At 38.4% G+C, this 21936-nt stretch overlaps 8 protein-coding genes across 8 annotated transcripts; 5 read left to right on the top strand and 3 right to left on the bottom strand. All coding sequences in view use genetic code 12, as the record gives it.

Annotated features, from left to right (window-relative positions):
• The first annotated feature begins 5 nt into the window (after positions 1–5).
• GLK1 (Glucokinase) lies at positions 6–1559 on the top strand. The gene has a single exon (XM_001386035.1). It carries the CDS (start codon positions 39–41, stop codon positions 1452–1454), a length of 1416 nt encoding a protein of 471 aa, XP_001386072.1. The 5' UTR covers positions 6–38; the 3' UTR covers positions 1455–1559.
• A 137-nt stretch (positions 1560–1696) lies between these two features.
• Positions 1697–3127, top strand: PICST_49945 (predicted protein; the record flags this gene model as incomplete). Its single annotated transcript, XM_001386036.1, has 1 exon — positions 1697–3127. One exon carries the CDS (start codon positions 1697–1699, stop codon positions 3125–3127), a length of 1431 nt encoding a protein of 476 aa, XP_001386073.2.
• Positions 3128–3214: 87 nt separating this feature from the next.
• Positions 3215–5857, bottom strand: PICST_33314 (predicted protein; the record flags this gene model as incomplete). The annotated part of the gene is made up of 1 exon (XM_001386224.1): positions 3215–5857. One exon carries the CDS (start codon positions 5855–5857, stop codon positions 3215–3217), a length of 2643 nt encoding a protein of 880 aa, XP_001386261.2.
• A 199-nt stretch (positions 5858–6056) lies between these two features.
• Positions 6057–8359, bottom strand: PICST_73592 (predicted protein). Its single transcript, XM_001386225.1, has one exon. The coding sequence runs from the start codon at positions 8348–8350 to the stop codon at positions 6131–6133; it is 2220 nt and encodes a 739-aa protein (XP_001386262.2). The 5' UTR covers positions 8351–8359; the 3' UTR covers positions 6057–6130.
• A 250-nt stretch (positions 8360–8609) lies between these two features.
• On the top strand, positions 8610–9152 carry PICST_62979 (predicted protein; the record flags this gene model as incomplete). Its single annotated transcript, XM_001386037.1, has 1 exon — positions 8610–9152. One exon carries the CDS (start codon positions 8610–8612, stop codon positions 9150–9152), a length of 543 nt encoding a protein of 180 aa, XP_001386074.1.
• A 1169-nt stretch (positions 9153–10321) lies between these two features.
• On the top strand, positions 10322–11146 carry PICST_63463 (predicted protein; the record flags this gene model as incomplete). The annotated part of the gene is made up of 1 exon (XM_001386038.1): positions 10322–11146. The coding sequence occupies one exon, from the start codon at positions 10322–10324 to the stop codon at positions 11144–11146; it is 825 nt and encodes a 274-aa protein (XP_001386075.2).
• An 856-nt stretch (positions 11147–12002) lies between these two features.
• PICST_63276 (predicted protein) lies at positions 12003–14237 on the top strand (the record flags this gene model as incomplete). Its single annotated transcript, XM_001386039.1, has 3 exons — positions 12003–12105; positions 12148–13146; positions 13174–14237. The coding sequence occupies 3 exons, from the start codon at positions 12003–12005 to the stop codon at positions 14235–14237; spliced, it is 2166 nt and encodes a 721-aa protein (XP_001386076.2).
• A 61-nt stretch (positions 14238–14298) lies between these two features.
• PICST_33319 (predicted protein) lies at positions 14299–21525 on the bottom strand (the record flags this gene model as incomplete). The annotated part of the gene is made up of 1 exon (XM_001386226.1): positions 14299–21525. One exon carries the CDS (start codon positions 21523–21525, stop codon positions 14299–14301), a length of 7227 nt encoding a protein of 2408 aa, XP_001386263.2.
• Between the last annotated feature and the right edge of the window lie 411 nt (positions 21526–21936).

Genomic DNA, 21936 nt, shown 5'->3' on the forward strand with positions numbered 1-21936 from the left:
TTTCTAAAGATTGTAACGCATTTACCCTTTCTTTAAAAATGAATATTGAATTAGAAGCTGCTGTTGAGGAAATTGTCAAGCAATTCGCTATTGACAAGGATTTCCTTGTCGAAGCAACTAAACATTTTCACGAATCCATGAGCGCTGGTTTAGCAACTTCTACCCCAACTAGAGATTACATGCCTATGATTCCAACTTATGTAACTGGAATTCCAACAGGAAAAGAAAAGGGATTGTACTTGGCCGCAGACTTGGGTGGTACCAACTTTAGAGTATGCTCCATCCACTTGGGTGGTGACCACACATTTGAAATGAAGCAGTCCAAGTACAAGATTCCTGTGGATTTGATGCAAGGTGAAGATGCCACTGCCGATGGTTTGTTCAACTATTTGGCAGAAAAGGTAAAAACTTTCTTGGACCAGCATCACAATGAACATGCTGAACAGTTGAAATTGGGCTTTACCTTTTCTTTCCCAGTGAACCAAACTGCCTTGAATAGAGGAACATTGATTCGTTGGACCAAGGGTTTTGATTTGCCTGATTGTGTAGACAAGGATGTCGTCGAATTATTGCAGAAGCATATGGAATTGTTAGGTGTCAAGGTTCATGTTGCTGCTTTGGCAAATGATACTGTTGGTACCTTATTGTCTAGAGCATACTCTAATGATATTTCCAAGACAAATTCCAATACCGTTGTTGGTGCCATCTTTGGCACAGGAACGAACGGAGCTTACTTTGAAACTTTGAAAAACATTCCAAAGTTGAAGAAGGAAGATATACCTGAAGGAGCCAAGGGTATGGTGATTAACACTGAGTGGGGTTCGTTCGACAATACATTGAAGATTTTGCCTTGTACCAAGTACGATAAACTTGTTGACGATGAGACTGCAAACGTCGGCTATCACTTATTTGAAAAGAGAATCAGCGGTATGTTTTTGGGTGAATTGTTGAGAGTTGCCTTAATGGATTTATTCGACCGTGGCTTGATCTTCCAGGAATTGTACAAGGCTAGAGGTGGTACCTTGCCCCACAGAATTTTCGAACCATGGCTTATTTCTGCAGAGGTGTTATCTTATTTACAAATTGATGATTCCACTGACTTGAAGATGTCAGAATTGGTCTTGGAAAACCACTTGAGATTGCCAACCAACAAAGAAGAAAGGCTTGTTATTCAGAAATTGACTCAGTCAATTTCACATAGGGCTGCATATCTTTCAGCTATTCCATTGGCATCAATTGTTGCTCGTGTTCAGGATCAATATAAGGATGACGATAGAGATTTCGAATTTGGTTGCGATGGTTCCGTTGTTGAGTTCTATCCTGGCTTCAGATCAAAGATTTTGGAAGCAGTTGCTTTGATTGACCCATTGAAAGGTTCTTCGAAAAAGATCCACCTCAGAATTGCCAAGGATGGAAGTGGAGTCGGAGCAGCATTGTGTGCAAGTGTCTCCTAATTCATCTAATAATGAAACATTACGACTTCTTGTATGAGCCATATCTCTATCTAAAAGCAAATGCATATTTTCTAGTTTGTAATTTTTATAAATGTTTGACTTCGTACAATTATTGTAAGATATAGCTCATTTTTGGGCTTGTACTCCAAAGAGAGGTGAACTTTTTTTAGTACTATTTTAGTACGCACTATTTTTCAATCATTTTGAATCGATTAGTTGTTTTCCGTGTCAGAAGCGATAGAATGAACTGGAAACTATATTTGCTATCAGTCGCTCCATTTGTGCATTTCAGCCAGGGTCTTTTGCCAGAATTAGAGATCGAGCCAGAATTGTCTAATAATGAACAGAACGTTTCGCCGTTGTCCTTACCAAATTTGTTGAATATCCAAAAGCTAACAGAACTTCATGAAAATTGGAATATTTTGGGAGAAGTTCGACTTGACACCGGTCGTCTATTAATTGAAAATACTGGTGGTATCTGGTCCATTCCTTATCTTGAAGGTACTAAGGATTGGACCGTTGAATTAGTATTCAGATCTACTGGAAGTGGCACGAGTGATTTACAATTCAGTGCAACGAATGGATTATCATTTTGGTTAATTAACCCAGATAATTCCTTGCCAATCAGCTCTCAAAATGTTGATAATTTTGGGGGACCATCTGAGTACGATGGATTCCAATTCCTAGTAAATAACCAGGATATAAATGGACTAAAGATATTCAATAATGATGGCAGTAAAAGAGTAGACAATAAGTTGGAGAAATCGGTTGGAAGCTGTGCCTTTAATTTCTTGGATTCGCTGATTCCATTCACTATGAGAGTATCTTATTCAGAGCCAAAGAAATGGTTCAAAGTTCAAATAGATAACGAATTGTGTTTTAAGACAGATCAAATTGTTTTTCCTAATGATATTAGCAACTTTGTACTCGGAATCACTGGCTCTGTGGATAAATCTTCTAAAGAAATATTCGAGATTTTGAGATTGGAAGTTTGGAATCATTTGACCAATGATGCAATCGATGATCACGGCTTGATGTCTGAGGGACAAGTGCATGTTACTGTTGCTTCAACCCCTGAAGAGGTAGTCCCGTCAAGAATAGTAAGGGAATCCCTATTAGAAAGAAATAGAAAGCACCGTGAAGAGATACAGAGACAGATTCAGGAGGATAACAACTCGTTAAAAGATGTGCATCAAAAGTTAGATCATCTTGAAATTATTCTCGAGACTTTAGAGAAGAGTGTGTCATATGATACGAAGAGCATAGATTCGCAGATTCAAGAATTGAAGCTTGTGCAGAATGAACAGAGGAAGATAGTGTCAGAACTTGGCAAGAATCTTGAAAATTTTGAGCAGACAATAACCCAACAATATAGTCAGATGTTGGGTGCCTTTTCCAAACTAAATGAAAAGGTAATTGGTGAAGTAAGGGAGCAGCATTACGGCATGGAGGAATTAAGCAGAAAAGTGGATTTATTGATGTCAAACCACAGAGAGATTTCAGATCAGTACAAGCATCAAAACGCCCATACAATTGAAAGCAGAGAAGATATGTCCAACCTAATTAATTCGGTTGTCAAGTTCTTCTTAATACCAGTGGTAATAGCTCTCATTGCACTTACTATTTTTGTCTACAAAGTCAAACATGAAATTAAACACTCAAAGTTGCTTTGAAAGAAGGACATATCCGTATATAATTATTCTTCATTTAGTAGTCTTTGAGTCACTGCCAAAATCTACAATTTAGATAAACTTGATGATTTAATCAACAACAATCACTTCGCTCTTAGAGTCTTTTCGTAATTTTGCTTCTCTGCTTGGAGATTCTGCTCTGTCTTCAGATACTTCTGAAGATGGCGAGTCGAAGTGAGATGCCGAATTCCTAACTGAGGTTTTTCTGGATAAAGAGGGAGCAGCCGGTTGGGCCAAATCCGAAATGGAACCATTTCCAGAGTCACCTGAGTTATCCTTCTTCGGAGATCTCGACGATACCACACTCAATTTCTCTTCAGATAATAGGGTATTCAACTTTTTCTTATTCGGAGAAGTAGACCTCTTCAATGAATTAGGTTCAGCCTTTTTTGGAGTGATAGGGGGTGGTGTTGAATCAGCTTCAGAATCATAAGATGGCGAGCCGTTCTCATCAGAAGCAGAACCAAATTTATTGCTACTATCAGTTTTCTTTGTCCGATGAATAGCACTTTGGAACTTCGATTCCAATCTCGATTTCGAACTAGCTACCAATGAAGACCTCGGTGTTAATCTTGAGGTAACCGAAGGTTCTCTACTTGGCGTATTGCTGTTGACCTGTCTTGTAGAATTTCTTCTCCTTAATTCCTTGAATATGGTCTCCTTATTCTCAAACAAATCATTGATGAAGTTTATTTGATGCTTGTCGTTATGCAAGTTTCTCGAAATATCAACATTCATAGAGTCAACCTTCGGTCTGAGAATTAAACTTCCAAACTCTTTGGACAATTTGACCTGCAAGCTGTTAGCAAGTTCGCCATCCTTGGCGCCGATGATTTGAATCAATCTATTCAAATGAGTCAAAATGGCATCTAGTGTTGCAAGATTCGATTTTGGCAAGTCTACCAAAACATTCTGCAATCCATTAATTCTGTGGTTTGTTTTGGATGGATCATTTACAGGATAATTTTGGTATAATGATTTGATTAGATCATAGTAGCTGTGAGGTACGACAGAATCAGGCAACTCCATAAAATATAATTTGAGAACATTTGTGATAATCATTGGATGTACCTGGGATAAAATCTCCTGGATGATGCTCGGATCATTTACATTATTTATTTGAAATCTCAAGCTGTGAACATTAGATAAATGAATAGGATGAGTCCACAAGTTTATTCTCTCCTCATCGTTCGCAAGACCTGGATAAACTTTATCCAAGTGAGATAAAATAGACTGGATAATGATTGGAACAACTTTTCTATCCAAACGTGACTTCACCGATAAGTCAACACCAAATGTTTGGTTGATGTTGGAATTATAGTAGTTATCATAAAGGATGACGTGGGGTTTAAAATTCCCAGTTGCATAATTCTCAATCAAGAACTTCAAGTCGTTGGTCGGGTTAATGGTCTCTTCCAATATCAAAAGTTCATCACACGCCAGCTTCATACTTGTTACTTTATTTGCAAAGCTGGAAAGAAAATCGAAAGTAACTTTCTTAATGGCTTTCAATCTATCGAATTCACACTTTTGCATGAAGGTCAAATGGTCCATTATTAGTTCCTCGTAATCACATCTGATTTTGTCCAATTCAACTGCCTTCTTGTAGTAATGTGAATCCAATTGATTTACTTCGCTAATTAACTTTGAGAGTTGGGATATATCGCTGTAATCGACACTACCAACACCAATTGCTTCTTTGACATCATCAAAATAATCTTGAAATTGGGCCTTGTTTACAAGAGAAGTCTCCCTGCTGACATCATCTCCAGAAACGGCAGTCTCCATATTCGTTAACTTAGTCAATTCAAAGACTATTGGTTTCCACTGGTAGTAGAATTGCGATGAATTGATGAAATTCTTGTTACCCATTGTACCAATCAATCTTATAAAACCAAGATTGACAAGGCCCTGTCCAAATTGTTCGGCCTTTACAATATTTCGATTGAGGTCCTCCCTGTTATCTAAAAGCCATTGTGTAATAGCACTACCGGTTGAAACGTTCTGGTATGTTCCCAAAATAGGAACTTTGTGGGAGGCTAACTCTATTCCATTCAAAATATTCTTAAGCAATTGCTTGAGGGACCTATGATCAAAATCCGTTCCTGCGATCTGATACTTTGTAGAATCTTCTTCATCTTCAATATTTTCTTCTTCTTTGCTGTCACCTTTTTCAATCGACTCACTGAAAGAAAAATCTTTTAGTTCCTCGTTCAACTCATCTTCACCGTAGTGAGACTTAAATTCTTCGAGCATTCTGCATTTGTTAAAATACCTCTTTTGCAACTTTTCCAAGGAATGCTTTGCATTCTTGAAAACTTTATTCTTATCCAAGATAACTGATTCAGAATATTCAACTCTTTGCTTGTGTTCCTTGCACCATTTTTCAAATGGCTCTAATACTAAAAGCTTGATGTTTGATGCGATCTGCAAATGCAATTCACCTTGTTTGGTGAAATTCTCGTTGACTTTTTGAAATGCATTCTTTATGGAAGACACATAATCGTCATTATTTTGTCTTTTGCTACTGCGTCTTACAACCGACTTTTCTATAGCTTCCAATTGAGTTCCGTACAAGAGTTCCAGTTCCATGCGCTTCGTGAACAATTGCACGAAATCTTCATTTTCACTGACTCCCTGGTATAATTGGTCAAACAATATCCTAAAACCCAGCTCATAGTCCTGAGTCCAGAAACTGTTAGCAAGGGACATACTTACAGTTTATTGAAGTTCCCAATTGTGTATAGTTGTAAAAAAAGAACAACACCCTGTATCCCTGTAATTGTAATGGATGACGCGCGTCAAGAATTCTTCTGGTAGAGAAGTGAATTTTTTTGTATGCAGTGACACTACCAGGTTGTACTAATACTACATATTAAGAGAATACCTCGAAGGGTGTAAGATACATCTTGCTTATGAGTACATTAACAAATTTAAATTACATCTAATACTCTAGTAATGAAGTTCAACTAACAAAATCATACATCAGTCCTCATGAAATTTCTTCAAGTTATCCCACCCTACGGAGTTAGAATTGGGCAATTTCAAAATCTCGATTCTGTTCAATATTTCAGGGTTGTTCTTATCGGGGTAAGTGGTTACATACCGGACAGGTTTCTTGATGGCAGGAATATCTTCCTTATTATGAAGCACAGCCTTGCGTAATCCCATAGGAAGTTTCTTTACAATTTCAGGATAGAAAGTTGGTGCAGTAAATCGATTCACAGCATCTAGCTGAGGAGTTTCGATGGGCATTGGAAGTGGAGCGGGATGAACCAATTCCAATTTTTCAGTCTGAAACTTTTCATCTAGTTCCCTTTCTTTCTCGTCCAAATCAGATGTAGACACTTCGGGGATGCTGGAACTGCTTTCATTACTGAAGGGATCATTAAACGTAGCCTCTAGTTGCCTCTGCCTTCTCTTCTCTTCACTGTCTTTCTGCCTTTGGATACGCTCTCTTTGGATATTTTCTTTTTCGGTCCTTGTCTGTTCTACCAAACTGCGCAACTTCTCTTGTCTTTCCCTCTCATGTAATTCCCATTCACGTCTTTTTTCGATATCCCGGTTGCGAAGCTCTATCTCATCATGCTCCCTTTGTAAAGCACGCAATTGTTCATAATCCAGAGTTTTGAATTTATAGTAGTTCTGCCAAGTATCCTCAGAAATTTCACGATAGGAATTAACTAACAAATTAAATTGTAAATTATTGTGTAAAATTTCCAAATTCAAATAGTCCTCAGTATACTTTCTTTGCTTATTCAACACGGAATCTACCCAATATTTGTTGTACTTTTCATAAATCAAACCCTTTAGATTCTGATTATAACGCTTAGAAGCCAGTTTTGAAATCTTCGTTTTGTGCGTGACCCTAAGGGGATCCGCTATCAAATGGATTTTATTGATTCTATTCATCAATGCGGCATCCTTATAGTTACCCGAACCAGGGCCCCTATAACTCTTCGTATAGAAATACTTGGAGTGATGATAAGTATCGCTATCATTGCTGAAAACCAACTGTTGAATGTTTTTCGACATCTTGATGTTTTCATTAAAGAGGAAGGATGAATTTGAAGCAGAATTAATCCTTTTTAAATTAAATAATGAAGTTGAAGATGATGACGACGATACGTTCTGTTGGTTACTAGTAATGTAGTAGTTCGGAACCTTGCATAAATGATTCACACTGAATTCTTGTATGTAGCCTTGACCAGGAATTACAGATTCAGCTAAATCCATGGAATTTGGATCAATGTTGATATTATGTTTTTTCGACTTGCCAATAGGTTTCCGAATTCTTTTCCTATCCTGTTGCTCATTTTCATCACCCTCAATTTGGATTTCCAAATAATCGTGGTCTCTTATTACTAATTCTCGTTCAGCGAAGTTCAATTTCGAATTGGGCAAGAATTTATAAGAGGAAGCCTGCAAGGTCTTGTAGTAGTTTAATTTTGTCAAAGAATTTAATGAATTAAAAGTGGCATGGTTCAATTGAAGTGATGAATCCACTAAGCCGTATTGTGGAAATGCCTGACTAACAGTAACCTTTTCATTCGGGCTAGCCGCTTTATAGTCGGATCTCTTGTTCACTACTATCTTTTCCTCCTCCTCCTCCTCCTCATCATCCTCCTCCTCCTCATCATCTTCATCTTCATCTTCTTTGTCATTGCCATTTTCATCATCATCTTCATCATCTTCATCGTTTGCCGCTTTGCTAGGGTCTTGGCTAGCTTTTTCTTCCACTTTTTTAACTTCTGGTACAGAAGCTTCATCTTTTGATGGTACGGGCACTTCCACAAAAAGGGACTCCTTGTTCTTTATAATGGAATAAATTGTGTCTAATTTTGCATAAAATAGTTTGAATCTAACCTCACTCTTAGTTATTGCATTGCTCTTCAGAAGATATGAATTTAATTCTTTGGAGGTGGTAAGTGTGAACACGTCTTTTGGTAATCCAGACCGAGCAACAAAAGCAGCAATTAATTGGTATGAAGATGGAAAGTTCAAAATCTCTGCTATGTGCTTGATCAAAACATAGTAATTGTTGTCTTCTAACTGAAAGATGGGGAAGCCAAACTTCGGAATTAATATGTTCCAATCTGGTTCATCTCCATCTTCTGGTGCGCCAATCTCAAGTTGCACCTTCGAGGCATTGACAAACCGTGCGGTCGCAGGATATGACGGATTTACAATTTCAAAGGCCGCCATTACTTTGTTATCCGACAGCCGTGAAAATTGTATTTCGCAATGAAGAATGTAGTTCTCGGTCTATCTATCAGTTCCATTTGTTTTCTACATGGGTCGACAAAATTGCACCTGTATATAAACGAATTATGTGAACAACCACAACAACTGTAAAATTGAGTTGAGAGAATTAACTGATCTGGAATGAGACTATTGGTTCAATACTATATATTGTAATCGTCAAAAGCACGTTAATAGGAAACTCGATTCATCAATTACAGACATGGGTTTATCGTTTTCAAAGTTATTTTCGGGCCTTTTTGGCCGCAAGGAGATGAGAATTTTGATGGTTGGTTTAGATGCTGCTGGTAAGACCACCATTTTGTACAAATTGAAGCTTGGAGAAATTGTCACCACCATTCCAACCATTGGATTCAATGTCGAGACAGTCGAGTATAAAAACATCAGTTTCACGGTGTGGGATGTCGGCGGACAAGACAAGATTAGGCCATTATGGAGATATTATTTCCAGAACACGCAAGGGATCATCTTTGTCGTTGATTCGAACGATAGAGACAGAATCGGCGAGGCCAGAGAAGAATTGCAGCAAATGTTGAACGAAGACGAATTGAGAGATGCATTATTGTTGGTATTTGCCAACAAACAAGATTTACCAAATGCTATGAATGCAGCTGAAATCACGGAGAAATTAGGATTGCATTCCATTCGTCAGAGACCTTGGTACATCCAAGCCACTTGTGCTACTACTGGTGATGGGTTATACGAGGGTTTGGAATGGTTGTCCACTAACTTGAAGAACGCTTAAGTCGGTGGATGAGAGAAGATGCCATACATATTTCAGGGGGAGAAAGTTATCTGGAATAATCTAACACCATACTCCCTTACCTACCTTTGAAGATAACGTAAGATTTTTTTTCCTTGATGTAAAAATCTTTCTTGACAAGCATATTTAAATTATCTCTATATTGTATTACTTGAATTGAATATAGTAACTATAATGTAAATAAGTGCAAGTACGGTTGGAAAGTCAGACTAGGCTTAGGCGTTGTGTAGAAGTTGTCACTGTTCTTAATTACTGGTCTAGTCGATTTAGAAAAAAGGATACGAGGTCACATGTTGTCTTCGTAAGATTCTAAATAGAGAACTCGGTTACAAGGCAGCCTTTGGTTTACCGGATTTGCCAATTGCAAACGGATGCCAAACGATCAATTAAGCAAGGACATCTTATTTTCTCAAATTACTCCTGTAGTAAGATAAATTCCCAAGTCAGCCTGTCAAGATGTGTCAGCCTGTCAACATGTCGCTCTATTACGAAAATTACCATTAAGCACTTGACTTTTGAAATCCTTAGCAAAAAACCGAAAAATTAGACCAAAAGAATGCAACCAGAGATTAACAGAGAAAGAATAACATGACAGCTGATGTTTATGATTTATAATTGTGGAATACGTCCCTTTTAAGTACTCTTCACTATGATTTCTGAGAATTTTGGCAATTCAAATAACTGATATCCAACAAAGTTTGTGAAATACTACTATGTTCATATAGAAGTCTAAGAAGAACAAGAAATTACCGAGGCTACTGCATCATTTATCCCTTTTTGTGAAGACTCATATAAATCCGTATGAAGAGATATCCTACAATCATATGATATTGTGGTCTCCACAAACAGTTTGCAGTACAAAGAGCTCATTAGTAACTCCGGATATAACGATGTTGACCACCTACAGGATGTTATCGGAAAAAGGTCCTGCTATAGAAGCCCGACCTGTGTGGTGGATCCACAGTTCAGTTGTGAAAGTCGAACGAAGGCAGGCAGGATTCTTCATACTGTGATATTCGCACTTGTACCGAGGGAACTTCCCAACCCCACAATTCATATGTGCTTAAGATATATAAGAGCGAAAAATCCCTAATATTTGCAGTTGATAACATTTTGCAAGTACATTTAAAGATACTAATTTCTAAGTAAATATGGAGGGTGAAGACATCTTGTATGAAGTAAGAGGTAAGGTTACCATCATTACTTTCAACATTCCACAAAAGTTGAATGCCCTTAATGGAGAACAATACTTATTGTTGGCCAAGTTGGTTGAAAGAGCAGACAAGGAAGAAGACACTATTTTGACCTTGATTCAGTCCAGTGGACGTTTCTTCTCGGCTGGCGCAAACTTCGCCGATAAAAGTCTTGCTAATACCGATGCAGCAGACTTATTTTCTCACGAGTACTGGTTGAACAGATTCGTCGCCAGAAACACCTACCTTACTGAATTGTTCCATAACCACCGCAAGATATTGGCTGCTGCTGTTAACGGCCCTGTCATTGGTTTATCTGCTTCCCTCTTGGCATTGTGTGACTTGATCTATGTCAAGGAAGAAAAAGACTTCTACATTTTGACTCCATTTGCAAACTTGGGATTGGTCGCAGAAGGTGCTGCCTCTGCAACCCTCTTCTTGAGATTGGGCTGGTCGAAGGCTTCTGAGGCATTGTTGTTAGCTAAGCCAATCAGTGGTAAGGATTTGAATAACTTGGGTTTTATCAACAAGACTTACGATGGACAGTTCAAGACCACTGAAGAATTCAACCAAGCGGTCCATGATGAATTGGTTAATGCCTTTGAAAACTTGCACTTTGACTCTATTATTCAAAACAAACAACTCTTGAAGCTGAACAGAGATCAATTGATAACTAGCGCCAACTCCAAGGAAGTTATCAGGGGGTTTAACAAGTGGATCGAAGGTGTTCCTCAAGGTAGATTTGTACAGTTGGCGCAAAAGGACATCAAGCACAAGTTCTAAAATTGTTTGCCACTAGTGCTTTTTTACAATTTCGAGTTTGCTCCCAGTATGTATTCTTTTATACTTAGAACAACGATTGCATTTATTTAATTTGTCCATTCAAGAATTTTCTATGTAACGTCGATCAGGAAGTTCCTATTTCTTATGTATTTAGATTCGATTGCATTTTATAAGGCGGATAGCGCGAAAATGAAATTCCTTTAAAAACTTTGGCTTGAGGTATACGCTGAATTTCATTGAATCGCCCTCTAAAAAGATGGCATCTGAATTTAAGATGAGCCATACTTCGAGTGACTTTGGTCCTTTTGACTCCTGCGGTTCTGCCTTGTTTCTAATTTGAAAAAAAGGCGCTCGCCAGAACTATGTGAGTGGAGCCTACAAGTTTTGATCCTTGTGCTAGGAAGAGCCATTTTCTTCAACTATTGGCGGTATTAATATGCAATTTGAATGTTCAACCTGCAGTTGCATAGGCCAGATCAAGTGGTTGAGAGAAATTCATATCTAAAGACTATTCAGAACTTAATAGAATCTACCAAGTGCAAATATATATTGTATACTTTCTACGCGTATTAAAGTGCTTCTTTGTCCGAGCAAGTTTGAAAGCTTATTGGTAGATATTCTTTGTAAGAAAAAGATAGCTTTTTCGAGTTAGATAAGACTAGCGAAATCAAAAGTTCAACTCTGGCTCGTGTATATTTCCTTCAGGTTTTTAGAGGTGCAGTTTTATAACATCTAATATGCGCAGTCCATCTACAGTAAAAATGTAGATATTTGGGATGTGGAATATCTAGCTCGAAGAATGAAATAATTCACCATTCGCTAAACGTCACAAGATCTACACATAAATGCAGTATTAATGAGTTACAATTTACCGAATCCCAGTTTGATAGGTATCTTGCTTATCATTTCGACCCATAGCGGTCCCCAATTAATCTACAAGCAACCGCCAGGACTCACTAGTGACTCCCACAGACCCTCGTTTATGAAGGAGGATGAATCAGAAGAGCCAGACGAAGATGAAGGCGAATATGATCAGGAGGATATAGCTGAAACAGAGTCAGACGAATACGGGAACTATTTCGAATACGACGAGGACAGTAATATGTATGGAACGAACCTATATAAACAATGGGATGCTAATCATTTGAACTATTATATGGGGACAAAAAAGGACCTCATTCTGTTCTTAGACGAAATAGAAACAAAGAGAAAACAGGCTTCAATGAAAGCAGTTGCCAAGAAGAGAAGTCAATTGTCTAAGATAGCTTCCAACCCAAGTACAATTCTGACAACAGGCAATCTGGGCAATGATTCGATCTTCGGAATTGAACCAGCCTACCTATGTGAAATGTTGGCACCACCGAAGAAAATGTGCAATTCTCGGTTTGAAATTATGATTGACGACAAGATTTTTTTGGGCCTCCCAGTGCATAAATATGACAATGGCTCATGGAGATTGAAGGGCTCTTCCAAGCGGATCAACCGTAACAAAGAGGAAAATACACATCAACACGAGGTTGACAATTCTAAATCAAAATTGAACCTCAACATGTTTCATCTTGTTTTCATAATGAACCCACCAGTAATAGAATATAATTATAGAATCGACGAAATGTTTCACTACGTCATATCACGATTGTCATTAGTCTTGCGATATGAACAGCTGAAAAATGACTTCATTTCTAACCAAGTCAAGATGATATTAAATCTAAAGGAGCAGTTCAAAGAAAAGGAAGAGTTGGAAAGCCAACTACTCAATAAATCTTCTCTTTGTAAAATGATTCATGATTGCTATTTATCAATTTCTCAGTCAAAAATTGCCAATCTTTCAGTCAATAATAAACTCAGATCCTTCCAGATTCCCATTAAGACTGAATTCCATTCCTTGCCAGAATCCTCAGTTCCTTTTATTCCCGGCTCTCACCTCTCCTCGACCGTAGGTTTACTTGGAACTACTGGACTAATCAACGTGGGCGAAACAACAAGGTACGGGGAAGCAAGTTATTCAATTAACTCCAGTTTTCAAGTGAATGACGAAAATGAAGGGATCAGTGAAGCAGCAGATGATATTGTATATTTTGCACTTCTTCTACTAGATGATGCCGAGTCAATTATACGAGATATCAAAACAGAACTGAGTGGGACTTTGGCTAAGTTCATTAGAATGATAAATCCTACAGAATCGCTATTAAAGTTATCTACGAGAAGCAATAGTTTGGATACTTTACAAGTGAAGTCCTTTGCTTTTCATTTAATATATTGGAGAAGAGCTCGAGTAATTCAGCCTTTGAGCACTAGATCTGTTTATTTCGTGTCACCAATGGCTCCTATTACTACAAATTTATACACCGATATTCGGGAATTTAAAAAATCATTTCCAACATTGCCTTCTCTTCCACAGTTTTTAAAGTTGCTTTCTCCACAATCCAAAAAGCCCTCTCAATTTGCCACCGTTATTCCTTCGAAGGATCACCGTGACATTTACTTTGAAGCTTTGAGTTGGTTAATACGTTTTGGATATGTAACTCAGTTGCAAACCTTTATTTGGCTCAAAATATCAAGGAAGATTAAAATAAAAGTGGAAGAAGATTTGGAAAATGAGAGCTCTTCTCGGAAGAGGTCTAACATAACCAAGAAGTTGTTAATGGGCGGTACAGATAACAGTTCAAAAGACCCTGCAGCAGAATCGTCTACAGACAATAGAATCATGGACCAAAACGATGATAAAGAAGAGAATGCAACGAAACAGTTGAGTAACATTAATGCTGAAGATCAAGAAATTGAGAACATAAAAGAAAGGTTGAAATCCACTTCGTTAGGACCGCTTGTAAGCTTGGAAGATGACGATGATACGATCCTCCTTGACCCAGGAAGAGCAACAACCTTGGAAAGACGCTGGATCAACAAGATAATATTTGATGAATGCAAATTGTCATCAGAATTGACAAATGCATTCTACAAATTGTTAAAGTATATGGATGGGAAAAGCCCGCTTGAGTTGCTTTTGCTAAAGGAGAATATTTCAAGAACTGAAATTAGAAAGTTGCTCATCGCTATAGAAGACCACATAATATCAGTTAGGCATTGGTGAATAGAACAAATCTACACGTTTACTATAGTACAGTAGTCATTAAAGTGTATATACAATATGTCTATGCAAATACATTTTCTTGGTCCGCTTCGAGATCATTATTCTCAATTTCATTAAATGTAGTGAAATGAATTGGACGATGCAATTCGTTATAGAATGACAATGGCACATCCAATTTGAGAACGTATAAATTATTTGGATTCCAAACTGCACCAGTGAAGAAATAGTTCCATAAATTGTCATCAGGTACAGCAAAGGATCCAGCAATTCTGTCAGACAAAATTAATTGCCCCTTCTTGCCAAAATTTGTTGAAAACCCCGTTGGGTTTGGCGACATGAAATCAGTATTTGTTTTTCCCCACTTGAAACCTTCCTCGCTTAGTTCAAAAGCTGCCAATGACACGGATCCCGGGGTAAATGAAACGGCCAAGGTGATGAAATTGGGATCGTAGTTGTCAAAAAAGCTCGATGTCGAAGTGATATCAATTGGAGATAAATATCCAAGATCTTGACTCTGTGTATGTATCCAACCCAACAATTCAAGGTTTTCTAATGGTCCCACTTGATCTGGTAATTGTTTTGGAAATTGGATCGAGGTGCTATTTCCAAGTTGAGGAACAATGGCTATACACTTGATTTCCTTCACTTCATTGTTATCAACTGGACTCTTCCCATAAAGAAAAGCCCCAACTTGGATTCTTAAATCTGAAATTTGAATAAACTTCTTTAGAATATTTTTTGGAAGAATATAAGTGAATGAACCATCATCGACAAAATTCTCGGAAGAAACGTAGATGTTTTTACTTCGCAAATGCAAGTTACTTGATGCAATTGCCCTATTTCTCCATTCATTCTTTGAAGAAAAGGTCTGTTGCTCGTAATTAGTTGTCGTAACAGTAACGATTTCCTCCCCGTGAACATTGGTAGTTGTTGTCTTTAACGCTGTCAACTCTTTATTGGTAGACTCTTCAGGAGCAGCTTCAATTTCCGCGATTTCCTGTCGTTTCACAGACGGTGCTCTGATATCCTGTCCCAAAATCAAATCTCTTATCTCAGATTGAGTTAAGGATTGGACATTAACATTATGCTTCTTTGAGTAATCTGAAAGTATCAAATCTCTCAACTGCGACTCAACATCTATCCATTGTTCGTCGGTCAAAGTTGGCCATATATGGTAATCCTGAGTAACAACATTGGCATCAGGATGCAAGATTAATTTGGTGTTTTCTTGATCAATACCCATTGCTCTAAGGAGCAAAATCACTCTCGAAAAGGCGGTATATGGCGAGATATCATTAAGCCAATCATCATACAAGTTGAACAAAACCATTTGTGGTTCATTTGCTTTCAACACAATGTCTGCAAGTTTATCAATCTTCATTGCCGAAGCAAAAGGAAGGTGTAATTCAGAAGGTCTAATGGAAATGTTCGGGAAATCCAACATGTGAACTTCTAAGGGATCAAGCATTCCCTTTCTTGTTACAATCAACTGCTTAGGTTGCTCTTCCCTTGGCAATGATCTAATCAAAGCTGCTATTTCTTCGGCCGTCTTCCACTTGGCAAGTTGACCCAAACGTTTCTGTCCCGACCAGACAGATGTATGAATGACTTTCAAGAACAACTGTCCAGATTTAGGATTCAAGATAAAGATAGAACCATTGATTGGCTTTGTGGTCAAGTTTCCTTCAAATGTCTTATGAACTGTCACTCTGTAAACATTTGTATCATCAACAAACAATTGAGTTTCGTTGTTGAACAACTCCGCATAATTATTTGAATTTAAATACGCCTCTTGCGGTTGCGTCTGATACAATTGCAAACCCTTGCGGATTCTTTCTCTCAAAACATACAATGCCGGATTTGCCTTCATTACTTCTTTCATAGCATTCTGAACCAAAGGCTTCAATCCAGGGATCCAATTTCCATAGGCATCATACATATTGTATGCTAAATCTATTGCTATGACTATACCTGTAGGCGATGGATATGTACTTGAGCTATCAGTTGTGTAGTCCAAGAATTTTGATCTAGCATACCTTGAAATATCATGGGAATCATAATCACCATATCTTAATTGAACGTCAATCCAAAATTTATTTGCTTGTAATTCCATGTTATCATTCTTATCATTCAAGGAAGAGGGTCTAGAAACATTCCACTTATAGGTACTTGAAAGTACAATGTCGGCACATGATGAGTTCATCTTGTAAGACTTACGTGGATGGATGGCCTGCTTTTCAACAGCATTAATTTGAAGTACTTCCAATTCTTTGTCAAGCACCTGGCAAAGATCTTGTACTATACTTTCGTGAATTTTCTGCCACAAATGAGCTCTGAAAATCTGAATCAACGAAATCTTTAAAGTAGGAATTTTGCCATGCAAGAAAATCCCCGTGAGATCTAATTGAACTAAGAAACCCACGTAAACATTAGCACGGTTAATCGTGGGAGACCACCAAAGTGTAAATCGACGATTTGGAATTTGACTTAAACCTGAACGCTGAGCATTTGTCAATTTCTTAAACTTCAACGAATCTTCAAAACCAGAAGCCTTTTCCCAAAATAATCCTTCCCAAGAGTCAAAACCTGTACCCTTGAAAAGAGTGTGTTCAAGGATAGTTTCAATACCACCAAGTGCCTGGATGACATCTGTTCTATATGCATTAAGATTCCATAATTTTCCGTCATGATGATTATTTGTCCACCAGAAAGGATTGAATCTGGCCAAGCTGAATTGCTTGAATTGTCTTCTGATTCTATGACCCTTGTCATAAGCCAAAGTGTGTCTATCTTTCTGGAAAAGAGTACTGATTCTTGGCAAACCTCTATCCCAGTTGTTTTCCATGTCTTCAAAAGTTAATCGCCTATTCTGTTCTAAAGCTTCAGCTCTCTTAATAGCGTACTCAGCCCAAACCCTTTGCGAATCTAAGAACTCATTTTCCCAACTAGTTATGTATCTAAAGATGGTAGGAATCATCTTTTCTTCTTCATGGCTCATACCAGCTCTGAAATGGGTGATTCCTGTATCAGTTTGCTTAGACCATCTGAGATCTGAAGATGGAATCAATATATGCGATGCACTCAACATACCAAGACCTCCCAACTCCTTCGGAGTATAGAAAACTGCCGGAGGGAATCTGGAAGGCATTTTAGAGTTAAGACCCATCTTTACTCTATTTTGAATTTTCGTTTCACATTTAACCAAAACGTCAAGCAAAGCTTCTGTTGAAACAGCAGCTTCACGGAAATACGAAAAAAGTGCGATTAATGCTGTATTCCACTTTGCAGCTACCTTTGTGAAAGTGGTCGAACCAGAAGACATTAGAACTTGACGAATTCTATTATTGAACTTATCAATTTCATCCTGCAGAACTTGCAAGTATGCTCTAGCAGTTCTTTCCTTTGTACTTTGATCAATTAGGTCCCATACCCCTTCCTGAGAAGAGATTTCTTCTTTGGCTCTGAATTTAGGCAATATTCTAACTTCAAATCCGCACATGGTGAATAACAAATTGGGGTTATCTCTAGAATAAACAGAAGCAAACGAGTCTTTCCATTCAATGGAGGTCAATGACCTTGGAATGCGAGAAGCAATTTCCCAAAAGACTGCCCTTCCAAGATTCACATCATGTCTCATTAACCTCATACGAGAGTCCTTTGGCCAACACCTCTTATTATTATATCCCACAACGTTTTCAAAGTTCGTATCTGGATTTTCTGATAAATAATCTTGAATCAAATCATTGGCACTTTCATTGTCAAACCGGAAGAAAATATGAATTTTATCCAAATAACGAGAATACAACCTTATAGGGCTTGAAGTTTCTGCGTCAATATCCTTAAATTGTAAGAATGAGTTTGGTTGTGCCGCTGGCCCAGAAATTTCTGAAGCACGTTCAGGTCCCAATATTAATAAGTCAATCACCAATCCGTAGTACTGATAAACGAAGGAAGCAAATTGTAATCCTCTAAGCAATCCAAATTGATTGATATGATTCATATCTTTATAACTTAGGTTAACATTGTTCTTTGAAGTTATATAGTCAGCAATATTTGGATCCACAATTAACCTAAGAAGTCTGTTCAACAAAGTGAAATCAATCTTTTCGGTCAATCTTTCCAACGATGTTTCCAACATGACATTGCATTCCCCATCAGAAGTATTCCATACGTTCTGCAAATTGTTGATACCTTGGACCCACTTGTAAACTAGCAATGGAGGAATCTCGTCATCACTAGGTTTTACCCAATTAGGGAAAAGCTTCCTTTTGTCTGCTTCATACCAGAGATATTGATCAAGATATGCGTCCGTAATTTTCTCTAGTGGGTCAACAGCATAAGTAGGAACAAGGTGGCTATAATAGTCCATCATTTCAAGCCCAACCTCCTTAAATATTCTTTGTGTTAATAAAAATTTCTTAACACGAGCTAAACATTCATGAGGATTGTCATATGCTTGTTCAATGAGAGCCAACTCCTCTCTTTGAGCCGAATTCAATCTTGCTTCGGGATTATAACTCTCTTTCAAGTTCTCCAATGCCAAGACCAACAATTTTGTATCATGCTTATATGACAAGGGTGGAAATGGAATTGGGCTAAACTTTCTGCTTTCTAGCCAATTGACCATAGCTTGAAAAATGGCAACAGCTTCGTTGGGCGACACATATGGTCCATCTTTTGCGAAATTAGATTGTCGTTCTTGTTCATTCTTTATCCACAACCTAGTTAATCTTCCTAGGTTCTTTTTGGCAACTGTTTTCTCAACAGTAGTACCTTGTCTAATTCTTTCTCTGTTGTAGTGAGCGACTGAAACCCATCCATCAGCCTTGGCTTGAATGTAGCGTCTGATAATATTTTCTATAGGCGTAGGTAAACCAGGTACATTCCAAGGTATATTGGCTTTCCAACATCTCCAAGCTTCACTTAGATGCTGTAGTATTGTCTTTGACTTATTCTGCTTGAGACCATCAGGAATCATGTCTAAGATGTCATGCATGACTTGAGATCGTAACTCTAAATCATAATATGAGTCTACTCTTTGCTTTGTAATAGTCTTGGCTACATCATTGCTTCTTCTTCCTTCAAATTGTCTAGCCAAAAGGTTTCCCAACCACCTCTCCAATAACGGAACAATTCCTCTCAAGAAAGAAATCCAAATTCTCCAAGCAGGTTGCCAGAATCCACAGCCAGGACCTTTACCTATCATTTTGTTAAACCTTGAATAAACAATGTGTTTCAAGTCCTTACAAGCACGAATTTGGTGCATAACCTTGTACTTATAGCGATAAATACCTGTTAACTGACCCAAATGGTTTAAAATATAATATATCCCATCGGCCAATTGGAAGGCATCCACATTCCCTAATCTGAACTGAACATGTGAATCGACAACAATCTTGATGACTCTTAAAATTTCACGAATTAAGTGGAAGGCATTTCCGAATCTGGACTTTTTTCTTTCCTTTGTTGTTAATGTTTTTGTTGGTTTCAAGTTAAAGTTATAGTCAAGATGCAAATATGTTAAACCTTTTCTATGAATTAACAAGTTCAACATATTAAAGCCTTGACGACATACTTGAAGACCAGCTTCAACCCAGTCTATGTTTGTTTGTTGGAAATACTTGGTGGCTCTGAGATTTTTCAATAGCTTCGCTTTCAGTCTATTTCTAGACATGGAACCAGTTCTTTTTCCAGGTGGATTATGCAATTCGTTTAAGACGTAATTTTTCAACAACTTTTGATAAGATACGCGGACTTTGATATTGCTATCTCGAGGAGCTCTTTCTTTGTACCAGGATTTCGTCAATGCGACGTCCTCTGCTCTGATCATTCTTCCGCTTCGACGGTTGAAAGGGTAAGGAGCCCACCACAATTGTAAAGCGTCAGAAGTACCTTCTGGTTCAACTTCTGTATCCACGTAGCAATCAGATTGCTCATCGTATTCCTTACCCATGAAAGGAACAAGCCCGCACAAATCTAAATCTTTACTCTCTAGATCCGGCCCAGTACATTTCAATTGAGTAATTGAGTTGAAATAGTGTTGAAATGTAAATGAGGTGGCAACTGGGTCAGAACTTTCCACGTAACATTTGACCGGATCGTGATACCATGACACATGAACACCCTTAACAAACGAATTATATAAATATGGGAAGGCCACTTTGTACTCCGTTCTAACGGGGATTCTGATAATAATTCTATCGATAGAATTGAATTCAGTAAAGTCTTCTGTTGCTAGGTTTTCGCTCTTGTCTTTGAAAAGAGGCTCAAACTTGGGACCACCTGGAAGTGCAACATTGAGACTTTTGGCCGTGAAGAGAGCATTTTTATCAAACAAATGCACATTTGTTAGACCTGATCTTTCGCTGAGAATCGGCTTGGATAACCTGTACAAACATGCCATCTTGGCAAGGTCCAAATTCCACAATCTGTATGAATCACCATTGACTATGTTCGGATCATCCATTAGAGGCTTGCCATCGTACATCCAATCAATTACAGCAGATTCCCTTTGGGAACCCAAGGGCAATCTTATTGAATCCTGTGGCTCGACATCTTCAAGGTTTTCCAGCCAGTCCAAAGGTGGTTCTTCATCGTCAAAAGGTGGAAATCTCATTCTCTTGAAGTGTCGTCTATCTCTCTTTTCTCTTCTCATAGCTGACCATACAGTTGCCCACTGTGCGGTATAGACTGGTTCAATTACTCTCGGAACTTCGTCTACAAAGGTAATGGCTCCGCTTATGTGATATAGTACTTTGACATCCTTTGACTGTTCCCATGGCTGGGGCATATTTTCCAATAGCTTCAATATGGCATGAGGAACATACCTGAGTGAACCCAAATGGGCTCTCTTATCGGAAGCTACTTTCTTTGATGACAAGTCTCCATGGTCTATCATAATTTTTCTCAAGTGTTCTGGGGGCATTTGAGGTTTCTGTCCTGTTGCGGGAGCGTCGCCTTTGCTGGAAATCAGCTTGTATCTGCTTTTCTGCAATTGGAGCCATCTCCTAGATCTGGCATCGAGTTCTTCCGAAGTAACATTATCTGAAGTTTTGATTCTCTTTTCTGCAAGACCTGAAGTTGGAGGACGAGGTGGTGGTGGAGGAGGACGGAGTGGTGGTGGATTTCTGTTTATAGCAGTAGATGAGGGTACCGATGCAGATGATGAAGGAGGAGGTGGTGGTGGTGGCGGCGGATGACGAGGATTTACTCTTCCTATCACTCCATTTCTATTTTGTGCCCTTGGAGGTGGAGGCGGTGGAGGCGGTGGAGGTAGCTTACGGCCCATTGTGGGATAATAGAATTGGTACGTCTATTCTGTTACCCTCTATTTTAATTTATTGCAGCTCATCTAAAAGTTGACTTTATCGAGCTGAGTGTCGTATTTTGTCGCGCACTGTGTCGCTCAGGTTGACTTTATATCTCTGAAACTTTCGACAATGTCGCGCTGCTCCATTCCGGATAACGGAAGTTAGTCTAATTTGTAACTCCACAATTTCCTTATGATTTCAGCAGCTTCGTTAATGGTTTCATCAAAATGTCGTCTGGCGTTAGTTTCTTGTCAAACCTCACAGACCTGGTGAATGGACCACTGGCAGTACCAGCTGTGAATAACAGTGAGCTGTGGTTTGTTCTGCGTTTGCTAGGTGGATTCGTGGATGCTATAGTTGAACAGAGTGAGTACTCCAGTAATATCAGC

The sequence above is a fragment of the Scheffersomyces stipitis genome, chromosome 7 (genome assembly GCF_000209165.1).
Source record: "Scheffersomyces stipitis CBS 6054 chromosome 7, complete sequence".
Lineage (NCBI taxonomy): Eukaryota > Fungi > Ascomycota > Pichiomycetes > Serinales > Debaryomycetaceae > Scheffersomyces > Scheffersomyces stipitis.